At 41.3% G+C, this 16,070-nt stretch overlaps 1 protein-coding gene across 7 annotated transcripts in view; it reads left to right on the top strand.

The window, feature by feature from the left end:
- Positions 1–71: 71 nt before the first annotated feature.
- The window catches only part of ATP6V0A1 (ATPase H+ transporting V0 subunit a1), a 30,701-nt gene continuing 14,702 nt past the window's right edge, over positions 72–16,070 (top strand). For 2 of the 7 annotated variants that reach the window (XM_069786283.1, XM_069786281.1), the window contains exons 1-16: positions 72–211; positions 397–538; positions 776–854; positions 1,187–1,284; positions 1,691–1,819; positions 6,725–6,828; positions 7,662–7,788; positions 9,114–9,196; positions 9,850–9,943; positions 11,311–11,523; positions 12,221–12,371; positions 12,597–12,736; positions 13,540–13,697; positions 14,148–14,238; positions 15,066–15,184; positions 15,503–15,719. In XM_069786283.1, the coding sequence (XP_069642384.1) occupies positions 422–538; positions 776–854; positions 1,187–1,284; positions 1,691–1,819; positions 6,725–6,828; positions 7,662–7,788; positions 9,114–9,196; positions 9,850–9,943; positions 11,311–11,523; positions 12,221–12,371; positions 12,597–12,736; positions 13,540–13,697; positions 14,148–14,238; positions 15,066–15,184; positions 15,503–15,719 (1,920 nt within the window). In that variant the 5' untranslated portion in view covers positions 72–211; positions 397–421. The remainder of the gene's footprint in view (positions 212–396; positions 539–775; positions 855–1,186; positions 1,285–1,690; positions 1,820–6,724; positions 6,829–7,661; positions 7,789–9,113; positions 9,197–9,849; positions 9,944–11,310; positions 11,524–12,220; positions 12,372–12,596; positions 12,737–13,539; positions 13,698–14,147; positions 14,239–15,065; positions 15,185–15,502; positions 15,720–16,070) is intronic. The other 5 variants (XM_069786286.1, XM_069786285.1, XM_069786288.1 and 2 more) reach the window with 3 other exon arrangements.

The following is a 16,070-nucleotide window of genomic DNA, read 5'->3' as shown; positions in this document are numbered from 1 at the left end:
CGGTGCGACCAGGCGCGGGGTGAGAGGGCCGGCCCCCTCCCGCCCCGCCGCCGTCACTTCCGGTGCGGGCCCGGCCGAGGCGCGCCGTCGCTAGGAGACGTGCCCGCGTGACACAGCCCCGCGTGCGCAGTGACGTCAGGGACGGGAGCCGCCGCGGATCAGCTGGCGGCGGCCGCTGCGGGTTCGGGCTTCGCGGGGACTGCGGCGGCAGGTAACATGGCGGGGCCGGGGCGGCGGCGCTCCGCGGCCGGGTCGGGGATGGGGCCCGCCGCCCGCCCGCCCGGCAGCCGGAGCCGGGGCCGCGAGGGGGCGGCGGCGGGGAGGGGGAGTGCCGGGCCCCGCGCCGGCCCGCTCCCGCTGCCGCCCGCGCTCCGTCCTCACGGCCCTTCTCCTCAGAGACCGCGGCGGGGACGTCGCCGCCATGGGGGAGCTGTTCCGCAGCGAGGAGATGACCCTGGCCCAGCTCTTCCTCCAGTCCGAGGCCGCGTACTGCTGTGTCAGCGAGCTGGGCGAGCTGGGGAAGGTCCAGTTCCGCGACGTGAGTACCGGCCGCCCCTCGCGGGGAGCACCCGGGAACGGCGGCCGCCGCCGCCACCTCCCTGCCTCTGCCTGGGCCTGCGCCCGCCGCGGCGGGTGCCGCCGGAGAAGAGGCCGGTGGGGGGGGGAGGCGGGCAGCGGCAGCCGCCCCTCGCTCCCGGGGTGCTCGGGCCCCGGCGCCCTCGGCCGCGGCTGTGTGCCGGTGGGTGTCCTGAGGGTGTCCTGCCTCTCCCTGCAGCTCAACCCCGACGTGAACGTGTTCCAGCGTAAATTCGTTAACGAAGTCAGGAGGTGTGAAGAAATGGACCGCAAGCTCAGTACGTTTCTCTCTGGGTTTTGATATGGCTTGAACGCTGCAGCTTTTACCGAAAAAAAAAAAAAAAAAATCAATGGAGGCTAAACCTGCAAGGCAGTGTCAGAAAACAAAGCACTGACCAGAGGAGCAAAGGCTGCCTTTCTCCTCTGTGTCAGCCAGTCAGACTGCCTCCAGGGATTCGCTTCCTGCTTGAAAGATAACTTACCAAATAAGACGATCTTGGAGTAGGAGGTGAAAGAACTCACATCTGCTCATCGGGCTAGGTGGAGGTTACAGCGGCAGTTTGACATTGAAGTATTGTTTTAGTTAACATTAACAATGCTGTCTCTCCAGGGTTTGTTGAGAAGGAGATTAAAAAAGCAAATATTCCTATCATGGACACCGGTGAAAACCCGGAGGTGCCTTTTCCACGTGACATGATTGACTTGGAGGTAATGATGTGCGTTAAGACTCAAGTAGTATTTGACTCTAGATGGAAACAGGGGAAATTAGCTCCGTTGGTAGATACTCATTGAATTGAGTCAAAAACTGTTGGAACTGCGTGGTTTATGGTGGGTCTGTGTTGAAGTTTATGAGGGTTTTTAATGATTTGAAGAACACTGTGTAAATCCAGTCTATAAAAGACTGGCTGAGTATGAGAAGTTTCAAACTGCCTGAAGAGAATGTCACTGATCTGGAACTGTGTGCCATAGCAGACTGGAGACGCATCTGTAATTGCATGCAAATTGTGTGGGGATGCAAAGCATCTTGCCTACTTTCTTGTTTTAATAGACTTAATAGCACTCATTTATGGAATTACTTTAAGTCCTTTTTCCTTCTCCTTTTCACATCTTGCAGGCAAACTTTGAGAAAATTGAAAATGAGCTTAAAGAAATCAACACAAACCAGGAAGCTCTGAAGAGAAACTTCTTGGAGCTGACAGAATTAAAATTTATACTGCGTAAAACTCAGCAATTTTTTGATGAGGTCAGAATACCGGGGGCGGGTTAACACTTGGGGAGCTGGTTCTTCTCCCATAAATTACCATTTTTATTCTCAAATATATTTTCAGTTGCTGTTTTGGACAGCAGGGTCATTTTTATGCTTTGTTTAAGAAAGCTTCTCAAATTATTTTCCATTTTTCATGCAGTACACATAGCTACCCACGATTTACCTCTTATGATGTTGTTCTGGGTTTGTTTTAGTTAAGGTTTGTCTAAAAATTGTGTGCAATAATTAAGATGCTAGTGGTCGTTAAAGCACATCAACAGACCAAACATTTGGTGCTACAGTGAGCCCTTTCTTCAGTGGGTAAGAGTTTCTTTGGTACATATGGAGATAAACAGTCATGCCTGGCTTTCACAGAGGAATTAGCCTTTGAAAGGTTATATGGAGATTACTCATTAGGGTCAAAATACGAAGTCCACTGAATAGATTATTTGTTTGTTTGTTTATTTGTTTATTTGATTGAGCCTTTGATCAAACCCTAAAGTTTTCAGAGGCAAGTTCTGGAGCAAAGCTGCCTTTTAAAATCTTCAACATTTTGTCAAATAATTGCTAGGCCAGAAACTGGCAACTGTTTCACTGGACCTGAGAAGAGCTTCTCTGATGTCATTCATGATACAGACATAAAGCCTGTGTGAGAGAAGATATAATCCTTTGTTGTAAAGCTTGACTATCTGAAAGTCTAGGGAGTTTTCTCAAAGAGCTCCTGTATGTTTTTTAGAATGAGGACATGTTTTTGCTGAGTATATGTCCTGTTTCCTCTAATCCAAGGATTTGATCAAAGAATTCTTAACAGATATGGCTTCTGGTATTTACAAAGGCTGTGATCAAGTAGAGCTGGGCTCCTGCAAACTTCAGACCGTTTATCTAACGGTTTGTTTTTTGGTTTTTTGGCATAGGATGCTGCCTGTTCAGGCACTAAGGTTGTTCCCGTGCCAACACAAGTCTTAGTCACTGCTGACATAGATACTGCTGCTAGTGTGATTGGTTGATTGGTCATGGGGTTGGTTTCAGTACAAAAAAACCTCATCTTTAAGTGTTGAATGGTCACTTACCAGTGTCTCCTTGGACAAACAGCGTTAACCTGATAATCTATTATTTAGCTGCGTTAAGGGGCCACTGTCTGCCTGTTCTGAGTATTGAGTAAAACCAAGTACAGCTAGTGCTGTGCATTTTATTAATTACTGTCCTCTCTGGTGAAAGCTGGCTACTGCTTTTCTTCAAGTACAGTATGATCATACTAAATTTAAAGATCAAAATCAATTTTCTAAGCAGTCTGTGTCAGGTCACCCACAAAATGGAATTCATGTCAGACTTAAATGAACTGGCCACAGAAAGTTTAGATACGTTCCTGCTCCTGTTTGATAACTGTTTTCTGTAATAATAAAACAAAATACAACAAATAAAATGTACTGCTATATGTAAAAGCAAACTGAACAGCTCATGTGTGAAGTTCAGTAAAACATAGGTGTTGAAAATTTAAAACTGTTTCAGTTCACATGATAAACAGCAATCAGCTGTGCGTGAGAGATCCTGACTAGTCCAGGACTTCTGAGCCTTGTGCTGCCTACTTATTATCCCGAAGTGGTGAATGCTTCATTTCTTCATGCTGTCATTTGCACAGTACCTTCAACACTTGAAGACTTCAATAACTTGTAATTAAGATTGTGTTATTCATAGTAATAAGTTGCACAAGAAATGGCTTACTATCCAAATTACTTTATACTTGGCACTTGCTCTGCCCTCTGGAGTTTGTGCACTGGGGGAGGGAGGATGGCAAAATTTTTTCACTTGTTCTTCATATGACCATTCTAGTCAAAGTAGCCATTTCTTGTTTCAACATATCATGTTGATAATTATGCTCCTTTTCTCAGTCTTCTTGTCTTTGCTTGTGAAGAACAGTATGAGCTGGAGAGATTTCTCTGAAAGTTTTGCCTAGAGTGTGAGCGTAAAAGAAGACTGGAAAAGTAATGGTTAATGGCATGCAGTCCCCTTTCTCTCTTTCCTCTAACTCTTCTTGCCATCTGCTTTTTTCTTTGTTTTGCATCTGTAATTTCTGTCTGGGCTCTGGGTTAATAAGTTAGATGGTGAAATAAATTACTTTTAGTTCTTGTGAAAATTGATTTTTGTTCTGTTTGTGAACTGAAAGGGGCTTGAATTGTATGGCACTGTGTGTAGTGATCCAGAGCCGTTACAGAGCAGAACTATAATCAAGAGTAGGGAAAATGAACCTCATCTTCAGGCCTTGAGATTAAAGGTGCTGATCTGGGTGAAAAACAAGCAATTTGAAAATGTTTAATAATTAAAGGTCTGCATTCTAATTACTGGCATGCAAATGCTTGGTTTTTTCCAATCCTGAGTGACCTGGTGTAGTAAAAATACTTCACAATAACTATGATATTTCACTTGCTGCTGGTGAAAACTCTCATTCAAAGTAAATCTCCTAGAGCCTTGTTTTTCTGCATTGTAGCTGGATAGCTCTTTCATTTCTACATAGCCTCTCAATTTTTTATTTCTGTTAAATCTTACAGTGCTGCTTTAGTTATTCTTCCAGAACCAGAGCTGATGTTGCCATGCCGTTTCCTTTCTAGAAAGGGTGTGATCATCGTATCAAAGTAGTTGTTGAGAAATGAAGTTAAAGAACGTAGGGGTTGTTATGCAAATAATCCTTGTGGAAGAAAAGTCTTGTTTAGTAAAACTGGTCTAATCCAAATTTATTCTAAACTGCTTTGTTTTGTAATTTCAACCGCTCTAAGCAGGACTTCTCTCTGTTTTATACAGCGTCCTGAATAAAGGACGCATAGCCCAAAAGGGTCAGAGGTAATATTAAATGTTTATAAGAATTACTCTCTCAAGGGAGTCAGATCCAAAGTTTTCACGTGTGCTATCCTTCTTTTTTGTGTTTCATATGCTAAAATGTGGTGCACCTCACAAAAATTATCACAGAGAGTATCTTGATTACTGGTAAATACAATACAAGCCTCTTAAAATTTTAACTTGCTGTTTTTCAACATCCGGAAATCTAGATATCAAATAATCACTGGTATGTTTGGTCTGTATGTTTTGTTTTGGGGTACCAAACTTTCTTATTTTGGCTGTGTTCTCTGTGAAGCAAAATTTTCATTCAGTTTTTGATGTTGCAACAAGTTGCCTTAAAGTTGAAAGGATCAGAAATCCTTCTTGTTGGCTTTCCAAACTAAATTAAGGGCTCCCTTACTTTTGTAACATCTGTAAGCTAAAGCAAGTGTGTGTACAAGCAATTCAGCTGCATTTCATGTCAGCCTTGCAAAAGCTTTTCTTGTATATGGTAAATACTTTTATTTGACATGCAAGTAAAATGTTGCAGAGTTTTTCACCAAAATTATGACTCAGCACAAACAAAGAAACTACGGCTGAGTCATTAAACTTGCTATATGCTTTTGCAAGGCTGCGCTGTATGTGTGCATGCATTTTACGTGTTCTAGGGTCAAACTCTACTTTCAAGTGTATTTTGGCAAGTTCCCTTGACAGCTGTGTGGGGAAGACCTCCTGTATACCACAGAGGGTAGAATTTGGCCCTCTGTTTGTGCTAAGGAACTGTAACTCTTGTCATTTCGTTATATAAGCTGCAGAGGTAGAAATAACTATGATATGGGGTTGAATGAAGGATGAAGATGGTGCACAAGAGGATGTGATTTGAGCATCCTTCCTGACTTGAAATGCTGATGCTTACAAGCTATATTCCCAAGAATTTTATGCTGCAAATTAGTTGCAATGAAGGACAGTATAAAACTGCATCCTATTTTAATGCCTGGCTAGTAAAAAAATGAGCAACGTCGTCAGACTGCCCTATGCAGTCTGCATCTTATGTGTCTGGCAATAATACATATAGTGAATAAGGATAAATATCTTGGAACAATGAAAAGATTTAATCAGTAAGCATGTTTTTAAGCTGGAATTATTGTGTGTTTTTCCTCAAGGGAGAACTTTGTAAAGCCAGTAAAGAAAATTACCGTCCGGTACTTCCAGGTTTTGTTACTGATTCTGACCCTGTATCCACACTGATGTGGCAAGTAACATGGAATCAATCAAACTATGGTCACGTCGTTCTGAAATGAATGAGGTATTGCCTTTGCTTTGGAGTATGGCAGAAGGCCAACACACACAGGGTATGCAGGTCTTGCGTAACTGGTTGTAGGGTTACAGCCTTGTGAAGTTGCAAGTTGCCCTAAGGTCAGTTAAACTGTCTGTGGAAGACTTACCTGTGTATCGTTCTTCCTGTTGCGTAGAACGAGACTCCCAGGCTACTTTAAGTGCAAGTATAATTTCCCAGGCACCTCTTAGAAACGTCTTTTGCATCTTTATTAATATGCAGAAAATGCAGAAGTAGTGCAAGAGGGAATCAGCATCTACCTTCACATTTTTCTCCGTTTAAGATATAGGGAAAGATGAGAGTGTGTCACGCTGTTTTGTGCCATTAAAAAATGGTTCTTGGGAACATCACTTGTATTTAAAACTTGATAAATTTTTTTGAATTCTGCCTTTCTTCAGACTTATATATCCCACAGCCCCATCATTATGCTGCAGCAATCTTGAGACCTTTCTTGTAAGGAAGCTTTGCTGAGCCATTCCACTTCTCCTCTTGTTTTTCTCCTTCCTTGTGTGATTCCTGCTGTCTTTTCTATCATCTAGTTCCTTTTTCTGCTGTCTTGTGTTCGTTCATTCTTTTTCTTCTTCTTTTTTTTCTTTTTTATTTTTTCTTTTTTCTTTTTTTTCTTTTTTTTCTTTTTTTTTCTTTTTTCTTTTTTTTTCTTTTTTTTTTTTGTCTCCCCAAGCTATCTCCTGGTTCCTCGTTCCCTGCATGCCACTAACTAGTTTCATTAGATATTAATTGATTTGTGAATTCAGGCTGAATTGCATCATCAGCAGATGGCGGATCCAGACCTGTTGGAGGAATCCTCTTCACTCCTGGAACCAAGCGAGATGGGAAGAGGTGCCCCACTACGACTTGGGTAATGGCAATTTCTGCTTTCTTTTGTCTGGCTTTAGGATTGTTGGCTTATGCTCAGCCTGTGGAATCTACAACCATTTGAGCGCAGTTGTAGAACTTTCCAGACTGGCACATCAAGCAGATGAAGGCTGATCTAAAACCCGTTGCTGGTCTCTGTTGTTGTCCTATGTACATTAACTTCCCAGTTCATATTTGTGCTTCACACATTTCTGTCTGCACAAAAAATTATACTAGTTCGTTCCTTGTAAATCTGTTCTGGTTGCTTTTTCAGACATTCTGAGCTCTCACAGCGTTGTGGAAACTAGTAACTACTGTGGGCACATAATTGTCTGAAAAAACTGTATAGTTCTATATCCTTTTTATTAGCTGCTTCCCAACTGTCTTTGTGCGTGTGTAATTTTTTATCTGGACATAGGGGTTTGAACTAGTGAGGTCTTCCGAAGCACATGCCTAGAACATAGTCAATGGTAGCCTTGACTGCTATAATCCTTGCCATGTAATGTGCCAGGAACCTATTGAAATGAAGACTAGCAGGCATAGAAACTGTATGTCTGAATGCATTTGTTTCTCCTTTGACCAGTGATTTATTTTTTTTTTAATAGACGATTTCATTCTGTTAAAAGGCATAGCTTGTGCTATAGTGCAGTTGTTTTTGTTGTGTTTTTATCTCTATGTATTTAAAAGACCTTCCATTTTGCTTAAAGAACTAATTTTAAAACAAGATTTTTCTAGCTTTCAATCTAATGCTAAACTCCAGTTGCCATCAGTGTTTTGGGTGTTAGACTATGTATTCTTTTTGGTGCAGAACTTACATTTATGCTGCTCCCTTTACAGTTTTGTGGCTGGTGTGATCAACCGTGAGCGGATCCCCATGTTTGAGCGCATGCTATGGCGAGTGTGCCGAGGGAATGTATTCCTGCGTCAAGCAGAAATTGAAAACCCCCTGGAGGATCCTGTAACGGTAAAAGGACCTATTGTTTACAGCAGCAAAAGCCTCAGATGTGTAAAAGGATCTAAGATCTATAGATCCAAGCCTCTATCCCTCAATGAGCTCCATGCAGGCAAACGTTTGTTTTGCGTCCCTTCACAGTACCTACTTGCAGCTTCTGAGGCTTTAGTGATAAATGTTTTCCTGTTTTATTAAAACAAAAATAGCAGGATGGATGGTGAATGCTGTTGAAAGGGGATAAAAACAACTCAAAATTTGGACTGCAGCAGGTCATAGTTGCTTCTCTGGAACAAACTACAAATGCAACTCCTGCATGCAGTTCTGAATAAGTAGTAATCCTCCTTGAAAGAGGCTCTTTTGGACATTAGCAGTGTGTAACATCTGTAGCTCGTTTACTCTGAACTTGGACCTTTTGTTTTTTCTTATTTGCTAATCAATAATTTAAACATCCACCTGAAAATTGTTGGCTTTATTACAGATATAAATAGTACATGTTGTAGTTGAGCCTGGTTTTACATTCAGTGTCCTCTTTGCTCAAATCAAGGGACAGTGCTCAAACTTCAGGAACTCTTGCTCTTAACCAGTAAAAAGAACGGCTGTATGTAGGCTGCCCTGGAACAAAGACAGAAGAGTTGAAACTCAGTAACTGCATCTTTGTTTCTCGTGTAAGGCTGACTTGTTCTCTTGTCCCACCGACTGCTGGTAGTTGACCTGCTGAATTATCTGTCTACTAGGAGAGACTTTGTTCTTATTGTGCAACACTTCCTTAAATTGAGGTTACACCTAATGTAATTATTCTTGAAACATTATGTTAAAATTTCCTAAGTAAGGTAGAACAATAACTTGTCAACAAATGCAGGAAAGGGGACCTGGCTACCAACATGAAAACAGCTGTACAAAGAATGTGCCCTTGGCTTCCCTGGAGAATCAGTTGTTAAAACTCTGCTTCATCTTATTTTCATTCACTCTTTAGCTTTGTGCTTGCTTCTGTAGGTGAGCTGACTGCAGTAAGGGCTGAGAAATATTTCATTGCATCTCTGTTCTTTTGGAGATCTTCCCAGGCTTTCCTGTTTATTGTATTACATAGAACAGATAATCTAGAATGTTTTGCTTCAGTAAACACAAGTGCGGTAGGGGTGTTCTATACTGAGGCTAAGAAAATTGCTTTCCTTGTGACTGTTTCAGTGTTGTTAAGCTACATTCTTGACGCACTGCAGATATAAATTCCGTATGTACAGATTCAGAGGAAGGAAAAGTAGAACTCTGTTGTAATTTGCTATAACGCTAATTTCTGTAAATAGCTGAGCTATTACAGTGCACTCTTTTTTCTGTTCTAGGGGGATTATGTGCACAAGTCTGTGTTTATCATCTTTTTCCAAGGCGACCAGCTGAAGAACAGAGTCAAGAAGATATGTGAAGGGTATGAAAGTCTTACAGCTGGGCAGCTCTCTCAAATATTTGAAACACATTGGCATGACTTAATATTGATACTTTTCAACTCCTAATTTCACAGTGACTGTAGGAGTACATATTTTGACAGCAAATAAAATGTACCAAAAGTAGCTGAAACATATTTTACAGTCAAACTAGCCGCTCCCCAAGCCTGTAATGTTCAAAGTAGGTGACTGCTTTGCTAGAGAATGCCTAAAAACAAAGGGAGTTCAAGTGTTGAACTCTCAGACAGGTCTAGTTGGGATGTCAGCGGGCTATATTCTCACAGGGGAGATCAACAGTGACTACTGCTAGCAGCTGCATTGGTGTGATAGCAGCACCCTGAACTGGGATGGCTAATCAACTTTGGGACAGTACCTTTGAGACACTGCCAGTACAGGGAACAAAGGATTTTCTCCCACTTCCATTTTCTTAAGCATTCAGCTTCTGGTTTGGCCTGAAGCAAACTTCTGCACCCACTTGATTTAAAGACTGAAACTCTGCTTGGCAGTCTTTGCTGATCAGAAACTTCTCTTAAGGTGCTTCTTGCTTTATTTGTGTGTTCAGGCTCAGCCATCTATTTCCCTGACTGATTTATCTTCTTTCTGTCTTTGTTACTAAGGTGGCTTGCATGTCTTTCAGATTCCGTGCCTCCCTCTACCCATGCCCAGAAACACCACAGGAGCGGAAAGAAATGGCTTCTGGTGTCAATACCAGAATTGATGATCTTCAGATGGTAAAATAACTGGGGTCAATGCCCCTTTCTCTTTTTTCTTTAATAATATAGTTGAAAACTTCTTTGGATCCTATTAAAACAGGAGAATTTTTGGCCCTATTAGATGACCGTATTTTCACCTCCAAGTAGCTTGAGAGCAGCAGCTCAGCAGTGCAAGAAAGATGTTTGGAGACTGTCTACTCAGTTGTTTTCTTTGTTGGGGTTTAGGATGGTGGGGTGGTTTGCTTTCTGGAGGGCTGAGCAGTTAATTATATACATGTAAGTGCAGCATCGACAGAGAACTGCATACCAGGGAGCAGAGAGGAATATGCATGTGTAAGGAGATAGCATGTTTTCCAACTCTGAAAGCATGCTTGTGTAATTGCCTGTTTCATCTGCAAGAACTTTGAAAATATTTAAACTTATTTCCAAGTTGAGATAACAATGCCAACCTTAACTTAGCTGTTCCTTTTTCCGCCTGTCTTCATATTTTCACATTGTGCTGTCCTGAAGAGCTTCTGCTTTACAACTAATCTCTTGTGCAGCACCCTGAGTGTGGTAAAAAGTAATCAGCACACAAATCTACTGGGTGCCAGCTCTGAAATACTTGATGCTTGCTTCAAGGAAGAAAGGCAGTATCTTATAATGCAGAAAAATTGAAGGGATTTGAGACAAAAAGAAAGAAAAGGTTCAGAAACTAAAAGGAAAAACAGTTGAATTTGGACTGCTTATTTGATACAGAAACTGTCTCAAGCTGGGAGTTGTGTAGTGCAGCTGTTTACCAATTTTAAAGTAGACAAGAACTCAGAAGCAATTTAACTAGTAGGATTCAAAGCCATATGTGCCCTGTGTCCTCACTTTTCCTTGAGTCTAAGACTTTCCAGCCTGGAAATCTGACTTGGCCCGAGTTAGATATGTTCCAATTGGAAAACACCCTCAGTAGAAAACACTTTCTCCTTTTCCCTTCAGTAAAAAAGTCTTTCACTGTAATCTTTGTGTGTTTTCTTAAGGCAACGTCCACCTCACATGTAGAATTCTTCTCTGCTCTTTTAACCTGGGTGGAGGAAAAAATGTTCTGTGTGGTCTCTGAACAGTTCTTTGTTTGAAATACCTGCTGACCTTGGAGTTGGAGGAGGAAAATAGTCAAAAAGTATCCCTGGAAAGAAGCCTTACAACCTTTTAGCTGCACTAATTAATATGGAAACTAAAACATATATTGCAGGCTTGTTGCAATCTTGTGCATGGGATGGGGGAAAGGGCTTATCCATCCGTCCTCTGGTGGGTAAGGCATGTGTTGTTGGTCAGCCCAATTTCACACTGCACTTCCGTATGCTTTTGAGTTTTGGTCAATGATTTTGCCTTATCTTTATCCTACTTCTCTATGAAAGGTGCTGAACCAAACAGAGGATCATCGCCAAAGGGTTTTGCAGGCAGCCGCTAAAAATATCCGTGTCTGGTTCATCAAAGTACGCAAGATGAAGGCTATCTACCATACCCTGAATTTGTGCAATATCGATGTGACACAGAAGTGCTTGATTGCTGAAGTCTGGTGTCCTGTTGCCGACCTCGATTCTATCCAGTTTGCTCTCAGGAGAGGCACTGTGAGTAACTGCTGTACTGCTCCTGTCTGCTGCTGTTCAAGCAGACTATCAACTGTCAGCAAACACAGCATGGATTAATTGATTTTTCCGAATTGTGAGTCTCTGAAAACAATCCCTTAGGGTTGTTTGAATCAGTCCTCACAGAGGACCGTTTATTTAACATCCAGGAGTCATGGCTCATAGATAAACTTTGTAACAAATATGTTGTGTAAAGCTTTAAGTTCAGGAAAATGCTGTAATAGTAAGGCATTTTCCTGTGTTTGAGTCCTTTGATACATTTAGTTAACCTGGCTGTGCTTTGTAGTCCTGCTGTTTAGATACATAGTGGAACTTACTGAAAGGAGCTATCCAGGACATTAGCAAGCTTGCCCTCTGCTCAGAGTTAGATAATAGAGTTGGGTGTCTTGATGTCATTTCATTTACTGTTTTAAAAAAACAGAATCTTGCATGAGTTTTCTTGTCTGTCCTAATCAGACAATGTTCATCCTTACTACAAGTGCATCTCTTCCTGCCATACAAAGTGGAGAGTGGTGGAAACTTGGCAACCTTCCTCAGCTGTTCAAGTATATTTCTCATCATGCAAGCACAGGACAAAAATGCAGCCTTGTAGTTTTCCAAATGCTAATGAGAAAGTAGTGTTTTACTCTGTCCTCCAGTGCTCTGAGGACAAGTTTTCTAATTTTTTTTTTTTAAACAGGAGCACAGCGGATCCACTGTCCCATCTATTTTAAACAGGATGCAAACCAATCAGACCCCACCAACATACAACAAAACTAACAAGTTTACTTCTGGCTTTCAAAACATTGTTGATGCTTATGGCATTGGAACATATCGGGAAATAAATCCAGGTAAACTCATACTTATAAAAGTCCAAGACATCTATCTCAATTTTTTAGTTATGGTGTTTCTCTGTATTGTCTGTCCTATGTGAAAATTTCTGATAGAGTACTTAATACCTTTCAGAAGCAGAGGGGAAGCTGGGAATTATATTGCTAAATTGCATAAATTGTACTGTAGTAAATCTGGGCTTACTCAAATACAGTGCACTAGGGGTGTCATCTTTTCTCTTACAGCACCCTATACGATCATTACCTTCCCGTTTTTGTTTGCTGTGATGTTTGGAGATTTTGGCCATGGAATACTGATGACTCTGATTGCTGTCTGGATGGTGCTTAGGGAAAGTCGTATTCTGTCACAGAAGAGTGACAATGAGGTAAAATGGCAGGTCATGCTGAGCTTTGCATTTCAAACAAAGGTAAACCAAGCTGCAACTCTGACATCCTTCCCCCTTGAGTTGGCAATCTCCATTACTCCTTACATTTGAAATTTGTGAAGCACACAGACAGACTGGGAAGCCTGTAGACCACAGACCGAGTAGCATAATTCATAATAGTAGTGAGTTCCGTTGGTTTTCCTTTCAGATGTTTATAGGAAATTATTCTTTTCATTTGTTTGAAGGAAATGGTCTAGCAAATGTAGCAGATAAACTGTTGTAAATAAATTGCCCAAAACTTGGTTGGATCATGAAGGGGTTCAGTCACTGCAAAACTCTAACTTCTGTACATGTATATCGTATCTCCAAGATTCTTCTTATTTGCTGATCTAGATGGTTTTTGCTTGCTCGGGGCTTAGATTGGCAGGAGGTGAACCAGAGTTAAGATATGTTGACAGAGCACGGAGAAAGCTGAACAGGGTCTGCACTGCCTAGTTCCAAACTAATGCTGCCAGCTGGGGGTTTGCATCAGTGTGTGGAGTGCAATTTATCCTCTTCAGCTAATCCCAGATTCTCTGTGGACAGTCACACTGCCTGTTTATCCTCTGTATCCGGATTCTGTTCTGCAGTGCTACCTCTTGCACCCTCAATCCCTGACATGGGGAAGTAGAGACTTTGGGCTTTTAGTCTGTATGGCTGATACTGTTCTGCAACTGACTGATCTTACTGTCTCATCTTTATGAGAGACCTTCCTTGTTCTCATTGACTTTCTTTGTTCCTTTTTGGGTTTTTTTTTATACTAGATGTTCAACATGGTTTTTAGTGGTCGATACATCATACTGCTGATGGGACTGTTCTCCACTTACACAGGCCTCATCTACAATGACTGCTTCTCCAAGTCTCTTAATATGTTCGGTTCATCATGGAGCGTGCGGCCGATGTTCTCAAAAGGCAATTGGTCGTGAGTAAATAGTTGGTAACTAAAGAGTGACAGTGATAAGCAGGTGACTTATCCTTCCCCATTGTCCTCCTAGCTCAGGAAGACAAAAACTTCTGAACTCACTCTCAAGTAGAATTGGAAGAGGGATGTAAATGTGATATCTATCAAGTTTCAAACCAGCTTCCCCCCCCACCCCGAAAACTTATAAAGATGCAGTTTAGCACCTTTCTCCTCATAGACATAGTAAGACTCCTGTCCCCTGCATCTTTCTTCCTTGTGACACTGAGTAACAGATCAAGAAACAGGTTTATTTTTCATTCGGGAAAACCTCTAGGACCACACAGGAATCTTAAAGTTCTTTCAATTTTAGATATTCCTTGCTCTCACAAGGGAATAACGTTGTTAGTTTTTACAGAAAGAGGACAGTGTTGCTTGTGTTAATGTTTGTATACTCTACTTATACCCAAACAGAGATGCCTTGCTAGAGAATACTCCTCTGCTTCAGCTGAACCCTGCTATTCCAGGGGTGTTTGGTGGTCCTTATCCCTTTGGCATTGACCCGGTAAGAGCTTTTCCTTTGCTGTCCTTTAAGAACATCCTCTGTGTCAACTGAAAGAAAAGCGCCTGTCCAGTTCACTGTGAAAGATTTCCCTAGCCCAGCCATTCCCTTGGCAAACTCTTTATCAATGTTGGAAATACTCCTGAACGATAAAATTAATTCAGTTCCTACTGAGACGCTAGATTCAGGACAGAGAGACTTGTTCTCGGGTCCATTAAAGGCTTCTTTCTCACCCTTTCTGACCTGCAGCATTTTAATCAAATCTGGTTAGACTTCCAAATCACTTTATGAAGTTACTTTTTTACCTCTGAGAAAAGTTATTTGTCTCTTTTTTTCATTCTGTCTTGGAAATGTAAGTTTCCAAGTAATCCTGTCATTTTGTATCTGCCTACATCAATAACACTGCTCCTAACACTGCTTAAAATATTTGATACAAACTTACATGTGTTCCACCATAAAGAGGAAGTGCATAAAAACAGAACTATGTATAATTGTTCATTTAAATGGATAATCTTTTTTTTTTTTCTGTCAAGGATCCAGCCCCCTTTTTCCTGCAACTTTTGCCTACCATAAAAACAAGCAAGGCTTGATTCCTTCTCTGATGGTGGGATCTGTTGCTGTAAGATGGTGTTCCTAGCAGAAACGGTTGCCTGCTCATTTTCCCAAAAGATATCCATGTGACAAACAAACACATCTTTAAAAAAACCCTGCTCTTACAGCCTAATACTTCCTGGATGGTTAAGACCATTTAGCTTAAAGTGAACATTTTCATTCTCCTCTGTTTTTCTTTTACTCAGTGTTTGGCTGACTCAGTGTTGTTTTTTTCACAGATTTGGAATATTGCCAGCAATAAGCTGGCCTTCCTCAATTCGTTTAAGATGAAAATGTCTGTGATTCTTGGCATTATCCACATGCTCTTTGGTGTCACATTGAGTCTTCTCAACCATATGTAAGTACTTTGCTCTGTTTTTCTCATGGCAGGGGGGAGACTTCTTTGGGTGTAATGTGTGTATCAGTTTAAGATGCAGGAGCCTGTCAGACTTTAACCTTCTGATTGAAGGGTGCAATACAGTTGTTTCTGTCAGCGTATGTAGAACTATGCATGTCAAGTAGTTACTGTGTTTAAGTCCCAGCTATTGCTGAAATGCTGAGCCCCTGCAATTTTGTTCCAAAGACACTCTTCACATTCTCATTAAAAGTTTTTGCCCTACATATGCCTAATGCTAACCAAATGTAATATTAAACTCTCCCTTTTTTTTTCCTCTAGCTATTTTAAGAAGCCACTGAACATATACCTTGGATTTATTCCAGAAATTATTTTCATGTCATCACTGTTTGGATACCTTGTTATTCTCATTTTCTACAAATGGACAGCCTATGATGCTCACACATCAAAGGATGCACCAAGCCTTTTAATACATTTTATCAACATGTTTCTGTTCTCCTATAGTGATACCAGTAATAAGATGCTATATAAAGGGCAGGTATGTGTTCTTGCTAGAATAAGATTAGAGATGCTTGATGATATTAGAGTCTTTCATTGACATTATAATAATTGTGAAATCAAGTGTGAAACGTGTTTTCTCTGTGATAGAGGAAATGTGGCATCGTTTCCAAAGCCTGACACTATGTAATGTTAAAGAAGGAAGGAATAATCCCTATATCAGGGATTTATATCAGTCTGAACATAAGTCGGCTGTGGCTCCAGAACATTTGGATCCAGATTAATAGTGGAAAGTGATTAGGAATATTGTCCTGCATCTGCAATGAGGTGCCTCTAAGCTTAGCTAAGACACTAATGCCATTTCCTCCCAGCACTATCAGACATCTGCCAA

The sequence above is a fragment of the Haliaeetus albicilla genome, chromosome 7 (genome assembly GCF_947461875.1).
Source record: "Haliaeetus albicilla chromosome 7, bHalAlb1.1, whole genome shotgun sequence".
Classification (NCBI taxonomy): domain Eukaryota; kingdom Metazoa; phylum Chordata; class Aves; order Accipitriformes; family Accipitridae; genus Haliaeetus; species Haliaeetus albicilla.
Note: the sequence above shows the minus strand (reverse complement) of the source record. Positions and strands in the feature narration are given on the sequence as shown.